The 17,849-nt window shown below is 39.7% G+C and overlaps 1 protein-coding gene across 1 annotated transcript in view; it reads right to left on the reverse strand.

The window, feature by feature from the left end:
• Positions 1–382: 382 nt before the first annotated feature.
• Positions 383–17,849, reverse strand: part of NAALADL2 (N-acetylated alpha-linked acidic dipeptidase like 2) — a 292,588-nt gene continuing 275,121 nt past the window's right edge. The window contains exon 13 of the mRNA XM_009897854.2: positions 383–1,031. Coding sequence (XP_009896156.2) covers positions 833–1,031 — 199 coding nt within the window. The 3' untranslated portion in view covers positions 383–832. The remainder of the gene's footprint in view (positions 1,032–17,849) is intronic.

The following is a 17,849-nucleotide window of genomic DNA, read 5'->3' on the forward strand; positions in this document are numbered from 1 at the left end:
GGGAGACCTTGAAGCAGGAGGTGTGGTAATGTATAAGCTATAAAGCCTGTAGCCTTACAAAGTTAAGCAGCTATTTATTTAACGTAAAGATTCAATTTTTTTTGTACAAGTGTAACTACTGATACAGACTTTTCAAACCATCACAAAACTTTCCAAGAATTACTAGAGAAAATTTTTTTGTTGCTTTTTTTTTTTTTCATACAGAAAAGGGATAATCAAAGTTTATCTGTATTTTGAGGTATTTATTGTTCCACAGGAGTAAAGGTGGTGGATTGCACTGGTGCAATTTTTGTTTGTGCACTTCCTGATTAACTCCCATGCTGGATATCCAAGGAAATGCCACATCCTTCAACTACTTACTCTGAAAGGAGCAAGGAAGAAAAGGAATACACTGAGGAAGTTAAGAAACACAAGAGTATATTTAAGTCACATTTTTCTGACAGAGTATTTCATGGAAAGCTCACCTGGTTATACATCTGGGGTGTCTCAGAATCAGGCGTTCAGCATATTGCAGAATGTGCTCTGTACTTGAGCTCTTAGTCATAAAAATATACTTTACATAAAAAAATACAGTAGATGTCCTTCCAAAAAATTCTATCTTAAGTGTTATTCCCTCTCATTATGTTTTATACATTCAGAAACAGACATTGGAGATATACTGTGAACAGTGCAAAAGACTGTTTTTATACTTATACAGACATGCATTGCAGTACCTTTAAGCGCCAACTGAAAGAAAAGTTGAGGAAGGTTTCATCCTCAGAGAAATTCTGGTCCAAGTCGAACTTTTGTTTAGCAAGTTGTAAACAAACGTCTTAGAATGCAGAGAATCCTCTCATTTCTTTCCAGCTAAGGTAGTCTCAAACACATCAAGTCCTGCTTTGAAGTAAACCTGAGCTGAATTGATGCTGTTCAGCACCTCTGACAAAGCTGCTTGAAGGGTCTCATTTGACTGATGTAGTTTGCTGTGCTCCCGTGCCTCTAGCAGTACTGAAAACTGGCTTGTCCTTTCATCCAGTCTGTAAAGAATATTCCTAAAAGAGAACAATGGAGAGTGGTAAACTTTTTACTCAAAACAATTCGTCAGAAATCATCAAAAACCACTGCAAGTATCAACCACGCTTTACAGATGTTATATATTATGCACAGTGAAGGTGACGTATGGCAAAGTGAAAGACAACTGCATATTTATTACAGCTTTGGAAACAGCATCTCTCCATTGATCATGACATACATACACCGAAAAATCCACTACATCCATCTTTTATTCAAAATCATGAGACTAGACTTATCAAACCCCCCATGAAGCATTTTGTGTCTCAGCTGGATTCCATTTATTCCCCTCTAAAAAAATGTTTGGTTATTATTGTGGATGCTAGCCAGGGACATTTCCCTCCCCCCCCCCCCCCCCCCCCCCATCTGCTCCTGTTATTTATTTCACACTTCAGAGGTGAAATTCTAGCTGCATTGAATTCAATGGTAAAACTCTCATTGCCTTCAGCAGAGACTTTATTTCATCAATAATCCTTTGTAGCATCAGAACAAGAGCAACTCATCTTTAAAGTCACATACTTGAGGAAAGAAATAACTGGAACATACAGCTAAACCCTTATGAAACAAAACCCATGTTTTCCTATAATATTTGCAAGATTTTTTTAAATGGCTCTTATAAAAACACATGCAAAGGTAACATCTGATCCCCTGAAAACAACATCTGTGTGTCTCAGTCTGGAGAGGGAATGAGACTCAGTTCTTTTGAATATTCCTGTGTAATGAAATTAGAGGCACAAATGAGGCCAAAATATCAACAGCTAGACTATTTATTACATCAATAAAGTGGATGGATCAGAAGGGGTGTAATGGGTTGGGGCAGGTCCCCTCCCCACCACAGGCAGAAATAACGACTCAGGCAAACGGATTGCAAAAGTGATGAAAGTTTAAATAGAAAGCGGTGAATGTTACAGAAAACCCAAAGCGCAGTGACAAAGAAAGATCCCATCCCCACCTGAGGGTGCATGCAAAACCCCCAGGGCTCCTTCTTCCCCCTCCCTCTGCTGGGCTAGTCTCAGCTGGCCAGGCCTGAGACTGCCCATCCCCCTGTGGCCTTGGGCCCAATCAGGCCCATGGCCGGGAGATCTCTCCCCCAGTTACCAAGTCTCGGAGAGGGAAGGAAAGAGGAAGTGCCAGACTCCGCACTGGATCTTATAGTGGTGCAAAGAATTATGGTAGGAAATACACAATTTCCTGTGTCCATCCCTCTGGGCTGGACTTCTGGACACAGGAAGTGAATGCACCAGGGGGGCACCCAGCTCAAACTACAACAAGGGGAGAGAGAGAAAATAGAGAGGGAGAGAGAGAAGAGGAAAGGAATTATTTTACCACCCCCCAAGACAGTTTGAGTCTGTGGAGGAAAAATGCTGCAGGAGATGTTGGGTCTGTAGAGAAAGAGTGCTGAGGCTTTGGCTGTAGAAGAGATGTAGTCCTCTGGGCAGCCTCTTCAGCTCCATAAGTTGCAGCAGGCGGAACTTAGGACACGGAGAGAGGATTCTGCTGCTTCCAGGCTCCATGGTGAAGTCTGTCATTTTCCTCTCCTGGTATTCTCTCCATTTTTCTTCAGAGCAGCATTGCCCCAGGCTTTTCCTTCTCTCGTGTTTTCCTTCTCAGCAGCATTGTCCTTCTTTGTTTTTCTTCATCTGTGTTTTCCTTCTTTTGTGTTTTCGGTTCTACTGAGCCAGTAGTTGTTCAAGTCTTTTACACAGTTTTTAGTCCTTAGATATGTGTCTAAGTATTGTCCCCCAGGAAATCAGGGGCCAGGTGGTGAATCCATTGTCTCACCATCCTCCCTTTCCGGGGTACCTGATGGGTGGACATGATCTTGTCTTATGCCTATTCCCGAAGGTACTGATAACAGTGGCCTCGGCCCATTGTTGTCAGGCCAGCTGTGGTTCAGTGAGCGATGTTATCTTTGCACCTTCCCAAGAGTCAGTCGTTCCAGTGGCTCTGCCCAATATACATCAGCTATTGTCTGGGCAAGCAGCAAAGGTGATTTTATCTTTCTTGAGTCACATCAGAAGAGACAAGATTTCAGTCTCTCACACTGTGTGAGGTGTTGAAGGGTCAGAATCCAAAGCTAGTTGTGATTTCAGTGAGGCTTTTTGAAGCAGGCTATAAATGTTATCTCAAAACAGGTGTAATCATTATCTCAATTAGCAGAACAAGTAAATATCATAAATCTCCATGCAGGAGCCCCTTGAACTGCAAACAGAAGTGAGTGAAATGTGAAACAGGGAAGCCACATGTGATACGGTGCAGGACCTTATTCTTGAATACAAGGCACCGGAGGAGTTGTTTCACGCAATGAAACCAGCAAGAAATCAGGATGACTCAGGTAACCCATTAATAACCTAATTGCATGACAGCATAGGCCCACTGGCAAGTCCAAACTTGTAATAAAACTGCCAAGTACCTACAAGACACATGACCACAAAAGTGTATCTTAGTATTATAGGAATCATCTACAAGAGGGAACGGTAACAAAGTAGCCCAATAAATGACACCATGGAACATCCACAGCCTGCTCCCATGTCTTCCAATCTGAAAAAGTGCTTTGAATAAGGGGCAACGTTTTTCAAAGACACAAAGTAACTCCTACCCTCATTACACAATTTTTCAGTCTTTATGTTTTTACCTTCCTATAACATATACATCCAGACTGATAGGAACTGGTAAGCTTTTCATCCTCTGACAGCAATGTATCCAGAAATTTCAAGTGGTCTGCAGCAGAATCCACTGTACTTTTAAGTAAGGGGTTGGAACTGGATGATCCTTGAGGTCCCTCCCACCCCTAACAGTTCTATGGTTCTATGACAGCTTCTACTACATATTTTAAATAGTAGGTCATCACTGACTTAGACCATTTAGACTGAACCAGGTTAGGAACACTTGCAGGAACAGCTTCACCAAGGACAGAATCCTCTATCAACAGCAACAATTAGATATGGCTATACCCTCTTCATCTTGCACTTCAGTAGAGCCAGAGGACAACTGCCTGCTTCCTCAGTTCTAAGCTGATGATGGGATTGTAATGCAGTTTACACTCAAGGTTGACTACAGTTATATTATGGACTGTCTTTAAAGCATCTCTGTGATACAGTAAAGCAAACTCTAGATGCTGAGAACCGGATGAATTCTTGGTCAGTGGGTTTTTAAGGATTCACTGTATTATGGGAAATACTGTAGTTTCCAAAGCAGGGATTGATTTTGCTCCCTCTGAAATCAATTCAGGGACTCCTGCTGAGATCACTGGGAGCAGAACCAGGCTTCTGACAAACTCTTCTCTATAGTTCCCACAGTTCACAAGGGACAGAAGCCTGTTCACAACTCCCCAACACCTTTGAACAGCAGGGGCAACACCAGAGATAATCACATTACTTTCTACTCTTAGGAGGCATGTGAGAGTCTTGTCTAGTTACTGGTGACTGGGAGAGTTCGACTGAGCTAGAATTCTCCAAATGCCTATGACACTGGCATGTTGATCTGTATCAGAATCCCTCTATTCCTTTACTGGGGGTGGTGTCAACTAATAAAAATGTTGTAAGACCATAACCACCAGCAGAGCAACACTAACTTAGATTGATAGATATCAGACTTTAGAGAGAGGATAACCTGAAGACTGGAATATTAAGGGACTGTTGAGGAAATACTTGTGGAGAATAGGAAAGGATTTTTCTCCTATGCCATCTTCAAAAGTGCTCTAAATAAGACACACAAGTTAAAAAGATGATTTGAATAGAATAGAATAGAATAGAATAGAATTAACCAGGTTGGAAAAGACCTTCAAGATCATCAAGTCCAATCTATCATCCAACACTATCTAATCAACTAAACCATGGCACCAAGTGCCCTATCTAGTCTCTTCCTAAAGACCTCCAGTGATGGTTACCACACCACCTCCCCTGGGCAGCTCATTCCAATAGCCAATCATTCCTGTGAAGAACTTCTTCCCAACATACAGCCTAAACCTTCCCTGGCACAGCTTGAGACTGTGTCCTCTTGATCTGTCACAAGTTGCCTGGGAGAAGAGACCTACCCCCACCTGGCTACAACCTCCCTTCAGGTAGTTGTAAACAGCAATAAGGTCTCCCCTGAGCCTCCTCTTCTCCAGGCTAAGCAACCCCAGCTCTCAGCCTCTCCTCATAGGACTTGTGCTTCAAACCCCTCACCAGTTTGATTCTACTGCTGTGATTTTGGAATCACAGGTCATTCCCGAGTAAAGCCATGGGCAGGTGTTCCACCGTAAGTATTCCTAGCCCATCTCACCTGACTACAGTACAAATCAGCATCTGACAAAAAAAAGCTGTTTGATTAATTGAAAGCTGATTGAAGCAAAAAGTTGTTTGATGAATGAAAGAGACAAGAAGTCTGTTGTTACAGTTTAAGGAAATAGCTTAACTGTTTCAATGGTAACATGATTTCAGCATGCCTGATTGCAGAACCTTTTTGTGTGTGCGTGTGTATATAATAATAATAATAATAGCTGACATTATATAGGACCTGTTTTGTTGGTTTTGGTTTTTTTTCAGATTTTCTGCTAGGAATTCTAAGCAGGATCTCATATTTTCCAATTACTTATCCTTATTTGGCAAGCCATGCCACCCCCCACTGTTGCATAAAATGTTTTCTCTCTTTATGCATGTTCCTGAGAGTCAGTATATACAAATTTACTGCTTATCTCTGTCCAAGTTTCATCAAATGAAAATAAAATAAAATGGTTAGTCCAATTTATTACTTTCAAGCCTTTACAAGTTAAAAAGTGTTCTCATTAAAGATTACACTTGGACTGAAAAATAAACCCCAACCATTTCACTGGCACAAGATATCACTGCGACCGCAACATGCATAATGACTCCAAGAAACTTTAATTTACACTGTGAAATTCAATTACTTAAACATGCCTTAATACAAATTAGTTTTGTAGCCTACACCTCTAAAACAACAATTCCAGCCTCTGGCCTAATTGCTGAAGTATCTACCTTCATTTTTAACTGTTTTGATCTTATAAATATAATTCACACAGTCTGACCCACACACACAAACCAAAAAGAGACACCCAAACTGAAAACTGTGATACATTATGATGACACTAATGAAATTACAGCACACATCATTCATCCTAATGGGCTTGTTTCAATGACACATGACAGTGACCTCAAAAGTGAAATGCTGCGTAAGAAACCTAATCAGTAACTTCAGGCACTGGCACCAAAAGAGGTGAAATGGCTCCAAACAAACAGACAAACAAAAAAAAATCAGCCTCAGCAAACTAAAGCAAAGAAACTATAAGGATGAATTCTAAAAGAAGTTCTTCTATAACTATGACAAGTCCTCTGCAGGCCTAGGACCATAAGCACAATCGGACAGAATAATGCAGCTCACTAGAGTTAAGTGCTCCTTTATGTTATCACAAATACAGATGCAACATATCCCCACCAGACAAAAATGAATCCAACAATTTCTTGAATAATAGATTAAACTAAAAAAATCACAGAAATATTCAAATTGGAAAAGACCCTCAGGATCACCAAGTTCAACCAATAACCCTACCCTACAAGGTTCGCCCCCAAACCATATTCCCAAGTCCACATCCAAACCATCTTTAAACACATCCAGGGCTGGCAAATCAACCACCTCCCTGGGCACATTCCAATGCCTGACCACTCATTCCATGGTATTTTTTTTTCTGATGTCCAGTCTAAACCAACCCAGTCACAGCTTGAAGCCATTCCCTCTTGTTCTATCACTGGTTACCTGTGAGAAGAGACCAGCACCAACCACTCCACAACCTCCTTTCATAGAATCATAGAATCAATAAGGTTGGAAAAGACCTCACAGATCATCAAGTCCAACCTATCACCACAGACCTCATGACTGCTAAACCATGGCACCAAGTTCCACGTCCAGTCCCTTCTTGGACACCTCCAGGGACGGTGACTCCACCACCTCCCTGGGCAGCCCATTCCAATGGCTAACAACTCTTTCTGTGAAGAACTTTCTCCTCACCTCCAGCCTAAACTTCCCCTGGTGTAGCTTGAGACTGTATCCTCTTGTTCTGGTGCTGGCTGCCTGGGAGAAGAGACCAACCCCCTCCTGGCTACAGCTTTCAGATAGTTGTAGAGAGCAATGAAGACTTTAACACGGCTTCAAGCTATTTTGGACCTTACATCAGAACATGTGGACAATACAAGATAGAACTGGATGACTACATTGTTCTTGTAATGAAAAAGGATTTTTTTATCTTACAAGAAAAGTTTTGAGTGTAGGCAATGCACAGCACAAGCTGAATTATTCAGGTATTTACAGTCCTGTCTAAGAGCTTATATTTGAGATTTTGAAATGTAATTATTAAATCATTAGGCCATCATTAGGATTATTAAATCATGATGGCAAGTATACAGTCCCACATGAAATGACTGCAGGTTTGATCTGTGGAATCGGATTAGATTTGTTTACAGACAAATGCTATGGGCAGCCTCTGTCTGTTTGAGTTACACCACAATGTGCTGTAATTAGAGATGCTTCAGCATCCTCACAAATTAAATTTTATAAATCCTTGAATTATTTCTGTCTTGAAGTCTCCAAGAGAAAAAGCACACCAGAACAGGGAGTCTCTGCATTTCCCTCTCTTCAACATGTTCAGTTTCAAATGCACTTTTCTTGAATCTAGGAGGTGTTTGTTTTTTTCACCACTGTTTGTAGAAGAAAGTATTACTAACTCAGTAAATAAATAAAAGCTTTTTAATAATAATATCTACATGTTAGGACTGCCAGTTCCACAGGGTGTTTATTTATTGTGGAACATAAAAATATTATCAACTCTTCTTCCCTAGAAAATACAGGAGTTGATTTACACTGGTTTATTTACACTGGTTTGCACCTCAGAAAATTTTATGATGAAGACACGGAAAGCTACCCTTCTTCCTCTCTGTCCTCTGGACTTTTGGTCTCTCCTTTCCTCAGCACCTTTCCTTTTCCCTCTTTTTTCTATTTTTTTTTTCTTTTTTAAAATTTTTGACACCCACACACAGTTATTCTATTTTATTTTCCCTGTTCTATTTCACAGTATTACAGTATCACCAAGGTTGGAAGAGACCTCAAAGATCATCGACTCCAACCTGGACTCCATGCAGCATTGCAGCAGAAGGTTTATTATTATAAAATTATAGCTGCTAGCCATGTAAGACTGACTTTTATCAGGACAAAATTTATGCACTGGTGAACTGTTATTACATGTTATTACAGCTGATCCAGAGGAAAAGCTTCTTTCTACAATGCTCATTTTTTGCTGGATCAAACACTGGCTGCAGGGCTGCGTGAATGACAACGTGAATGGAAGACAGGAATATGGCAGCTGATCTTTTAGGGCAAATTAGCTGTAGAAACCACTCTACTTCATCACTGTCTTAAGTCCTCACAAACTCAGCATGTCATATTTAAGGACCTTTTATTTGTAATAGGTTGTTCCTAACTTTTGTCTGCTATACATCATACCCTTTTTAAGAGCTACCAATTGCCTTCACTGAGTATTCTTAATTGTAGGACTGTTCCACCAGCATACATTATCGAAAGTGATATGTTTAAACCACATACATTCAAATGTGAGCATCTGCATGAAAGATAAGTGTTTCCATGGTATCAGCAGTTGGCAATCACAGAATAGCTTAGGTTAGAAGGGATATTAAAGATCATCTACTTCAACCTGTATGATCATGATAGGTTGGACGCAGTGATCTCGGAGGTCTCTTCCAAACTGGTTTATTCTATTCTATTCTATTCTATTCTATTCTATTCTATTCCATTCCATTCCATTCTATTCCATTCTACTCTATTCTACTCTATTGTATTCTATTCTATTCTTTCTATTCTATTCTAATTCTAATTCTATTCTAATTCTTATTCTATTCTAACCTCCTCACCATAAGCAGGGACACCTCAACTACACTTGGCTGCTCAAGGCGAAGAATCGATTCCAAGCTGTAGAATCAATTCTACAGCTTCAGCAGCGTGGAATGACTTCACCGAGTAAAAGTGGAAAGAAAAAGAAAAATTAGGATGCATTTGTTCTTCAGAAATTGCAAGCCATTGTTTATCACTGCTAAAGAGCAGTCCTCTAATTAATTAGGCACGATTTTCTCCAGGGTTTTATAAGAAATTCATTAGGTAATTTTAGCTAGAAATTCCTGAAGAAGCTACAAAACACACTTCCAGACTCTCTGTCATAGGGCTTCCAAACTCTGTATGCAGCTGATGAAAGAAGGATAAATATTGCACAGAAACATACAAATTCCTTGAAAACCCTTCAATATTTTCCCTGCACTTTCTCAGAACAAGGGCTTGCATCTATATTTAAGAGTGATGCATTAAACAAAATTAATAGTAACTGTACTTTAAAATGCTATTTGCTGGCAGCAACTGGTATGAAATATGCTTTGTTGAGTTTCAAATAATGTAGCTGCTGGTAACAAATGTTGACGTGTTGTTCGTTGAGTGATTTATGCTACCCTTGCTTTTGAAAGGAAAGAAACATATGCTTCTAACTGAATAATTTGGAGGAAACTCTTTTTTTCTTTCAAGGATGTCTCAGTCTGAACTACTCAAATTCAAAGCAGATGTGCTACTATTTTGAAGGATTTGAGGGAAGTGAATTAATAAAATTATTTCCAAATGGCTCACAGCTGATGTTCTGAAGGCTTCACGGAGATTTTTATTTAGTAATCATGTAAAACATCTGACTCCTAAGGAGGAATATAATTTCTGCAGGAAACAGCAAGCAGTGTCCAGCGTTTGATGCAGTAAACTGCCTTGACCTTGATCTCCAGTTCTGATCTTGACTAGCTTTATCATCTTCAGTAACTTTGTCGCATGAGACATGAGACCATTATCATCACAGCCAGAACCAGACAGGTCATTATCATAAGAACTAACTCTGAATAAACATTAATTATCCTATAATATGTTCCTTAAAGAAATGCTTCAAGTTATCTCATTGTAACCTTCAATGGAATGCATATACACAAAATTTACACTTATTTTTCATCCCAGTTGAGGTAAGTTTCCTGTTCATGACCTCACCACCAAATTTCTAAGCCCTGTTGCCTGGGTAGAAAGTTAGTGGGAGGAGCATTACATATCACAGTATCACAGTATCACCAAGGTTGGAAGAGATCTCAAAGATCATCAAGTCCAACCTGTCACCACAGACCTTATGACTAGGCCATGGCACCAAGTGCCACATCCAATCCCCTCTTGAACACCTCCAGGGATGGTGACTCAATTGTTTCTCCTACGAATTCCACTTATTTTTGTATTATACTGAAGAAATGTTCCTGGCTAATATTTTAAACATAGAATCAGAAGATCACAGAATGGTCTGGGTTGGAAGAAACATCTAAAGGTCATCTAGTCCAACCCCCTTCTGCAGTAAGCAGGGGCATCGTCAACTAGATCAGGCTGCTGACACATGAGTGGTTCTTATCTGTCACAATCGAAAATGTGGAACCATATGTTTCATGGATCTAAAGTAATGTCATTGATCCTACTCTTTACAAGAAAAATTAAATGATGTATCAAATACTAAGTTTCTGTCAGATCTAATCAATTCAAAATCTAATACTTTGTATTTAACAGAGGCTATTTTTCTCTGCAACTAAATATTCTTGGCCTATTTAACACCGTAATCACAGACCTGAGAAAGATCTGAATAATAGAATAAACCAGGTTGGAAGAGACCTTCAAGATCATCTGCTAGCAAGGGAAACTGAATGGAAACTCTACCCTAATCAGATGACATTCTAGGCATTGGCATGGTAGCTCTGCACTGAGCTCATGGAACAGACTTCTGTGGAGAAAGGTTTGACGGTTAGCAGCACAACTGCTGTGAAATGGGCTAAAACATCTAATAAGGCCAAATATGCAAATAAATATCATTATACAAAACCTCCCAGATTCTTTGCAAAGTCAAGACCATGCCCAGTTGTAGAAAGCATGAGGAATTGCAGCTCCTGGATAAAGCATTGTCTTTGGGACTACCAGTGCTGTGTTAAATTACAATGCACATATTTACTGTATCAAAACCATAAAGGGTCTGATGCATCCTACAGGTAGAATTCTGTAAGTGTACAAATCAATCTAATTAAAAGCATGGAAGAAAAATTATGGGAAGTACAGAGAGAAAACAAAAGTTGTATAGACCCAGGTTTACCATTCATATCAGGGAAGTGGGAAAGCTGGTTTGCAGCCATGACATAATCCCTAATTACAGTGGTTTTCTGCTTTTGCAGGTGTAATGAAAAGATTTTCATATACCCTGTTTAAATTAGCTCTAAAGTCAACCATAATTATGTCTCTGCAGATGGCTAATTCAGTAGTATTTATGCAGCAAATGCTCTTTAAATAGTAAAAATTGACAAGACAACAAATACAGACATTACTTCATGGTCATTACATGTCCTGGTGATTCCAAAGGAAAAACCATTTGAATTGCCACTCCAATGGATCAGGTGTTTTGAGTATGAGCTTAACTCACTTTATTGCATCTTCTCAGTATTAAGAAAGGGTATAATACAGCATGATTATCAGTCATGAGAAAAATAATAACCATAGCAGGAATTGTAAGAGTATTATCAAACTAGTAATTGCTACTGATATATGCTAGTATAAATGCGCTGCTCCACACATGGATGAATGCTAAAGTCATCATCACAGTGCATGAAATTCTATCTATCTGGCCTACAGCATGAATAACAACAACACTGTTCAATCACCACCAGAGGGGCTGGCAGGACTGGGCCAGAACCCTTCCCAAAGTCACCAAGTGCAGAGAATGCTCATGCTGCTAGAATATTGTTCCTACAGGTCCACCATGAATCAAACAGTTCCTACAGATTTCTAACCGTGTCCGTTCTGGGGATCTGCACTGGTAGCAAAAGGTATCCTGGAAAAGCTCCTTGTGCTTTTCAGAGTTAGAGCTTAATTCCAGTACTACATTATGTTGATCCACTGAATGAGCAGATTCATGACTGTTATCTTCTTACCAGCCCAGCAAAACCCCATTTTTTAGTATCTGCACCATTTGAGTGAATAGGAAGTGATTTAAATTATTTCTGGCTTCTGGTAGCTGCTCAAGAGACAATAAAATTCCCTTTTTCCTTCCAGCCCATGCTATACCCCCACGTAATAAATGGGTACAATGTTTAAAAGCAATACAGTGAATAAAATGCTTTCAGTCCTCCTTATATCAAGGCTGCTGCTCCAGGATCTGCTAGTGATTTGCCTGCATGAATTTGAGTCAAAACTGTGATTTTAAACAGAAATTAGTGCGACAAACATGTTAATTGCATTTTTTAAAAGATAGAGATAGCTCCTCATGAGAGTGCTCAAGAGACTCCTCATGCCTTAAATTATATACTTGCACAAACCACCCTCAGACTGCACAAACACTTGAGTTTGAAGGAAGAGGAAAATAGGAAGACATTTCAGGTGTAAAATATACATTGGGACAGTCAGAAGGGAGCTGAACAAGAACTGCAGAGCCAAGAAAGATTAGATAGTGAAACAAGTAATTCTACTAATCATAACTCCATTTATAAGATGTGGGACAATTATAGAAGAAAAATAGATGCCAATTTTGAAAGATACAAGGTATTAGGGTGAAAAGTTGGATGGAAAATCACTGCTGTGCAGTAAGATGAAACACATTTACTCTGACTGAATGGCAAAATCTGAGGTATGCAATTCTAAAGCCAGTACACAATTCCTTCCTTCTCCCTCAACATCATTCTAGCATTATATTTACAAATTGCACATGGCAGATAATAAGGAGACAGAACATTATCTACTGCTGCCAGTGCAACGTGAATTGTTGCTGTGTTTCTCACACTAAGGATCATCAGCACCATATCAAATGACTCTTTGCTCTGCATAATACAATGCAGGAAAAGAAAAATAATTCCAGGTGTTTGGTTCAGGCCAGTCAGAAACATCTCAAACATTACAACAACGTACACAGAATTATTTCCTCCTTGAAGCCACAAAGAGTTCAAAATGAAAACTCAAATCTGCAAAGACTTTATACAGTGAGAATCACTGACTTTCATAGAAACTCTTGGCTAGTGTGTGGTGTTTTGTTTGGGTGTTTTTCAGATGACATTGCACCACATGTTTACCTGTATCACTGTTTAAGATTATCTTTAATGTTTGTCCACTGTAAATCCAAAGAGCAACTTATTTATACATGGAGAGTTAATAAGGACTTTATAACTCCTACTAAATGTACCTCTAGACTCTAGAGTCTTAAGGCATGTGAATTTTGACACCTGAGAATCTGCTGCAGCTTATCAGCAAAACAGAAATAAATCCAGTAGAGTCTGCACATTTGAATACAACAAATCTCAGTCCAAAAGGAAAACATTTGTTCTGGTGAACAACAAACACTTGAGTGGCATGAGATTAGCAGCCACATAAATATTTTTTTTTTGTGGTGCTAAAAACCATCTTTTTGTTGTTCTTTCATGTCATTAGCCCAAGCTCAGGCTGCACAACCTAGCACTGTTCATTGTGAGTATTTTATTTAGTCCCTTACAACATACTGATTTGTGGTGATTATTTTTTTTAGCTGAATGAAGTCTTAATGTCACACCTGGATATCCATGATAAAAAAGAAGCAAAAGGAAGAAGTTTAATTTGCAAAATGAGCATTAGAAACTGCTGGAGGTCTTTCCTGAAGACACAGATTGTTTTGGGAAGCCTTACTTTTCACACACTTACTACTCAATTACAGCTACCACAATGGTCCTTCCAACAATGCCATACAGCCATACAGATGCATACAGCCTTAATGGGTTGGTTAAACTTGGCTCTTACATGGAAAGATTTTGCACAAGTTCACTTTGATTCCTTTATAAAATCAATTAAAATAATTATCAGCCAGGACATAACTGAACCTTAAGCAGTGGTCTTTGAAGAATAAACCCCACTTAAACAGAACAGAAATGACAACCTCAGCCCTTATATGCCTTGGGTTTTTTAACTTCTCTTTTAAAGACTGAAGAGACAAACTCAGGTTTTAGGGACTCTGTTACAGATTTGGAATTCTTGACACAGTTTTCTAAAGCATTCTGCACACTTCTGGATCTCTGCAGTATGAACAGCACCCACCAAATATGGTTAGACATGCACCTGAAGAAACCAGACACTTTCAGAGAGGACTTCTTACTGCACCTGATACTCCATGAAGTTTTCTTGATTCCTGCACTTCTTTGTGGTGTTACTGTGCTCCAGTGCCAGTGAAGGGCTACACATTTACAGCAAAGGGACACAAGCTCTCTGTGTGAATACCTAAGGAGGTCACACACAGACTTCCAGATCCATTGGACTGACAGGTAGTCAGAGGCTGTGGTGACTGGCAAATACAAGAAATAGGATAACATGTACAAAGAACAGTGGGAAGGGTCTGTCTTACATATAAGATTTGAGCTCAGTATTTATAAGGAACAAGAAGATACATGCAATGTTTTTACACCTGATGTTGCCAGTATTAGTGCTTTGGAAGGTATTTTCATAGAGGGAAAAGCATGCAAAAGCATTACAGTACACTTCTTGAGTCAAGAGTTTTAAGGATTAGCTGATGCACAAAAGACAAAGATATTCAGGAGGGACAAAGAGGAGATCCATTGCTCAGCATGGATACATTTGCCTGACTGCCTAACTTACAAACATTAATTTACAGAAATTAATTTTGTCCTCTCTCAGAAGCCATGTAGAAATTTAGTTAATCAGTATCAGAGCAGATGTCAGCACGTACTTCCTTGACCTTATCAGAAAAGCCACTTTCAGTGTAGGGAAACAGTCCCAGGTCTTTACTTGGATATATGTTTGTTTATAGCTGGAACACCCTCTGTTTAGACAACAGAGATTAAACACCTTTTCCTACCCCTAGCAGGCAACTACACCTGCTTTATTGCATGCTGATGAAGGTAAGAATTTGGGGGTTTCTTATCCCCTGTCTATGCACAGTACCTGAAATAATGGAACCTCTGTTCTTACCTTACCTTTGTACATGCCACTGCAGTGCAGCCTATGGTTATTAGCACCAGTATCAAAATACAGGCATCAGAAAATACACAGGCATGTTCAGCACAAGTATACATTGCAAAAGTGGAAAGGAAGAAAAGGCTCGAGGAAAAAAGCAGACATATACAAACTACTACTGATTATTCAATTAAAACAATTACAAAAATATGAATCAATAAACCATCAATAGTATGATTATGTTCCAGGAAGCAAAGGCACATAAATGGAAAACATCAATAGATACCTTACTTCATTCCTAAACTTTCATTTTGAAAATAGAAAGAAGCCTACCCAGAGTTATCAATGGGAATTCACAGCAATTCCTCTGGTACAATAAAACTCAAAGAGCTTGTCCTAACCCCAAATCAGGCCCCAGGGTAACCTTTGCAAAGCAGGATTAACATTCCTCAACCTATTATTTTTCATTCTGCTTAAATTTCTGGATAAGACTGAAATGCCCTGATGTCAGTTCTACTTGTGTATTTCCAGCTCTGCTGAAAACAGAGTATCATGGGAAATGTATGGTACTGTCACATTTTCAGTTCAATGTCATGAAGTACAGGTAAGAACAATCATCATCTAAACTACAGTGTTTACTTACACTGTATTGAACAACCTGCCAAAGTCAATCATCATTACTTAAATTTAGTCAGGACCTACTAATATAATGATCAAAAATTAAAGTAATTTGAATTCTGTTAGTAGCTCTGAATAATTTGATTGTTCATTATAGATGAATAATGCATCAATTGTGCCCAAATACTGCCCTATGCCATTGACTGGAATGAGCAATCTAATTTTTTAAGCACATATATACAGTGAGAGGCTGCAGCTACGGCAATGTGTGTACAAACCATAATATACCACCCTAGCCTGCGTCAGAAATAGTGTGGCCAGCAGGAGCAGGGAGGTCATTCTGCCCCTGTACTCAGCACTGGTTAGGCCACACCTTGAGTCCTGTGTCTGGTTCTGGGGCCCTCAATTTAAGAAGGATATTGAGACACTTGAACGTGTCCAGAGAAAGGCAATGAGGCTGGAGAGAGGTCTCGAGCACAAGCCCTGTGAGGAGGGCAAGGGAGCTGGGGTTGTTTAGCTGGGAGAAGAGGAGGCTCAGGGGAGACCTTATTGCTCTCTACAACTCCCTGAAGGGAGGTTGTAGCTGGGTGGGAGTTGGTCGCTTCTCCTAGGCACCCAGCACCAGAACAAGAGGAAACAGACTCAAGCTGTGCCAGGGGAAGTTTAGGCTGGAGGTGAGAAGGAAGTTCTTCACAGAGAGAGTTGCTATCCATTGGAATGTGCTGCCCAGGGAGGTGGTGGAGTCACCATCCCTGGAGGTGTTCAAGAGCGGACTGGACGTGGCACTTGAAGCCATGGTTTAGTTAGTCATGAGGTGTTGAGTGATAGGTTGGACTTGATGATCTGTGAGGTTCTTTCACAACCTTATTGATTCTATGATTCTATGAAAGGGATTAGTTTCCCTGTGCTGGACAAGCACAAGTAGGTTGCAACCTACCTCTGGCAATAAAGAAAAAAAATAAATATCCACCTTTCTTTTTAATTTAAGTTTTAGAAGAAGAAAAACCCATAGTATATAGCCAGAGGGCTGTGAATTAGGACAAACACAAGCCTAAAAATGATGCCTAAACTTCAGGAAATTTGTCAAGTACTTTGATTGAGGTTGAGAATACGAGTCCAAATGGGTATACAGGAAGCAATCATTTCTTCATGAAGAATACGTGCTTTACTGTGCACACAAATTCTTCCTTCAGAAGGCTGTAAATTACAGTATTTATGGAATCTTAATGATCTAAACACAGTTGGAGCCTGAAGGTCAAGGCTGCAAGCTGAATCCTAAATTTCTGTTTACAGATGAGGCATAGTATTTATTGCCACACTGCTTGTGCTGCTGTAGTTAAAGGGCTGCCAGCATTTCCATTATAAACCACTATTTCAGAGGTTTATAACTTGCCCATCAATCCTCTGGCTGGGATGAAACATGGCATACAAGGTCCTGGCTGTGAGACTGTGGGTTTTTTTGTTTGTTTTCCTTATCAAATAATAATAAAAAAAAAGCTTAAATTTATACAAGCAAAAAAAATTAAATGAGGATTTACAAGTATTTCTAGTGCTCCTGAGAAGCAGTTCTAGCTTAAACCCACAAAACAGATGTATATAATTGCATCAATTAATAGAAAGACTTTCAGTCCTGAAAGAGTAAAAAATAACCCAAACAGACATGTTTTTACATGCCTTTTTTTCTTTGTTTTTCTTAAAGAGAAAAAAAAAGAAAGGGAAGCTATACTGCAGATTTTTAGTGGCAGGAAAGGGGATATGAGAAACCACTGTCCTTGATTCTGTTTGCATCAAAGTTAAATTTACACTATCACGACACACCTTGGCACAGAACAAAGGATGCAGTCTCTTAAAAGGAGTAGCTGAATGAAGATACACAAGATTGGCCAAGAAGGCAAATAGCATCCTGGCCTGAATCAGTGTGGCCAGCAGGAGCAGGGAGGTCATTCTGCCCCTGTGCTCAGCACTGGTTAGGCCACACTTTGAGTCCTGTGTCCAGTACTGGGTCCCTCAGTTTAGGAGAGATGTTGAGTTGCTGGAACGTGTCCACAGAAGGGCAACAAGGCTGGGGAGAGGTCTTGAGCACAAGCCCTATGAGAAGAGGCTGAGGGAGCTGGGATTGTTTAGCCTGGAGAAGAGGAGGCTCAGGGGAG

This window comes from Dryobates pubescens, chromosome 13 (assembly GCF_014839835.1).
Source record: "Dryobates pubescens isolate bDryPub1 chromosome 13, bDryPub1.pri, whole genome shotgun sequence".
NCBI classification, from domain to species: domain Eukaryota; kingdom Metazoa; phylum Chordata; class Aves; order Piciformes; family Picidae; genus Dryobates; species Dryobates pubescens.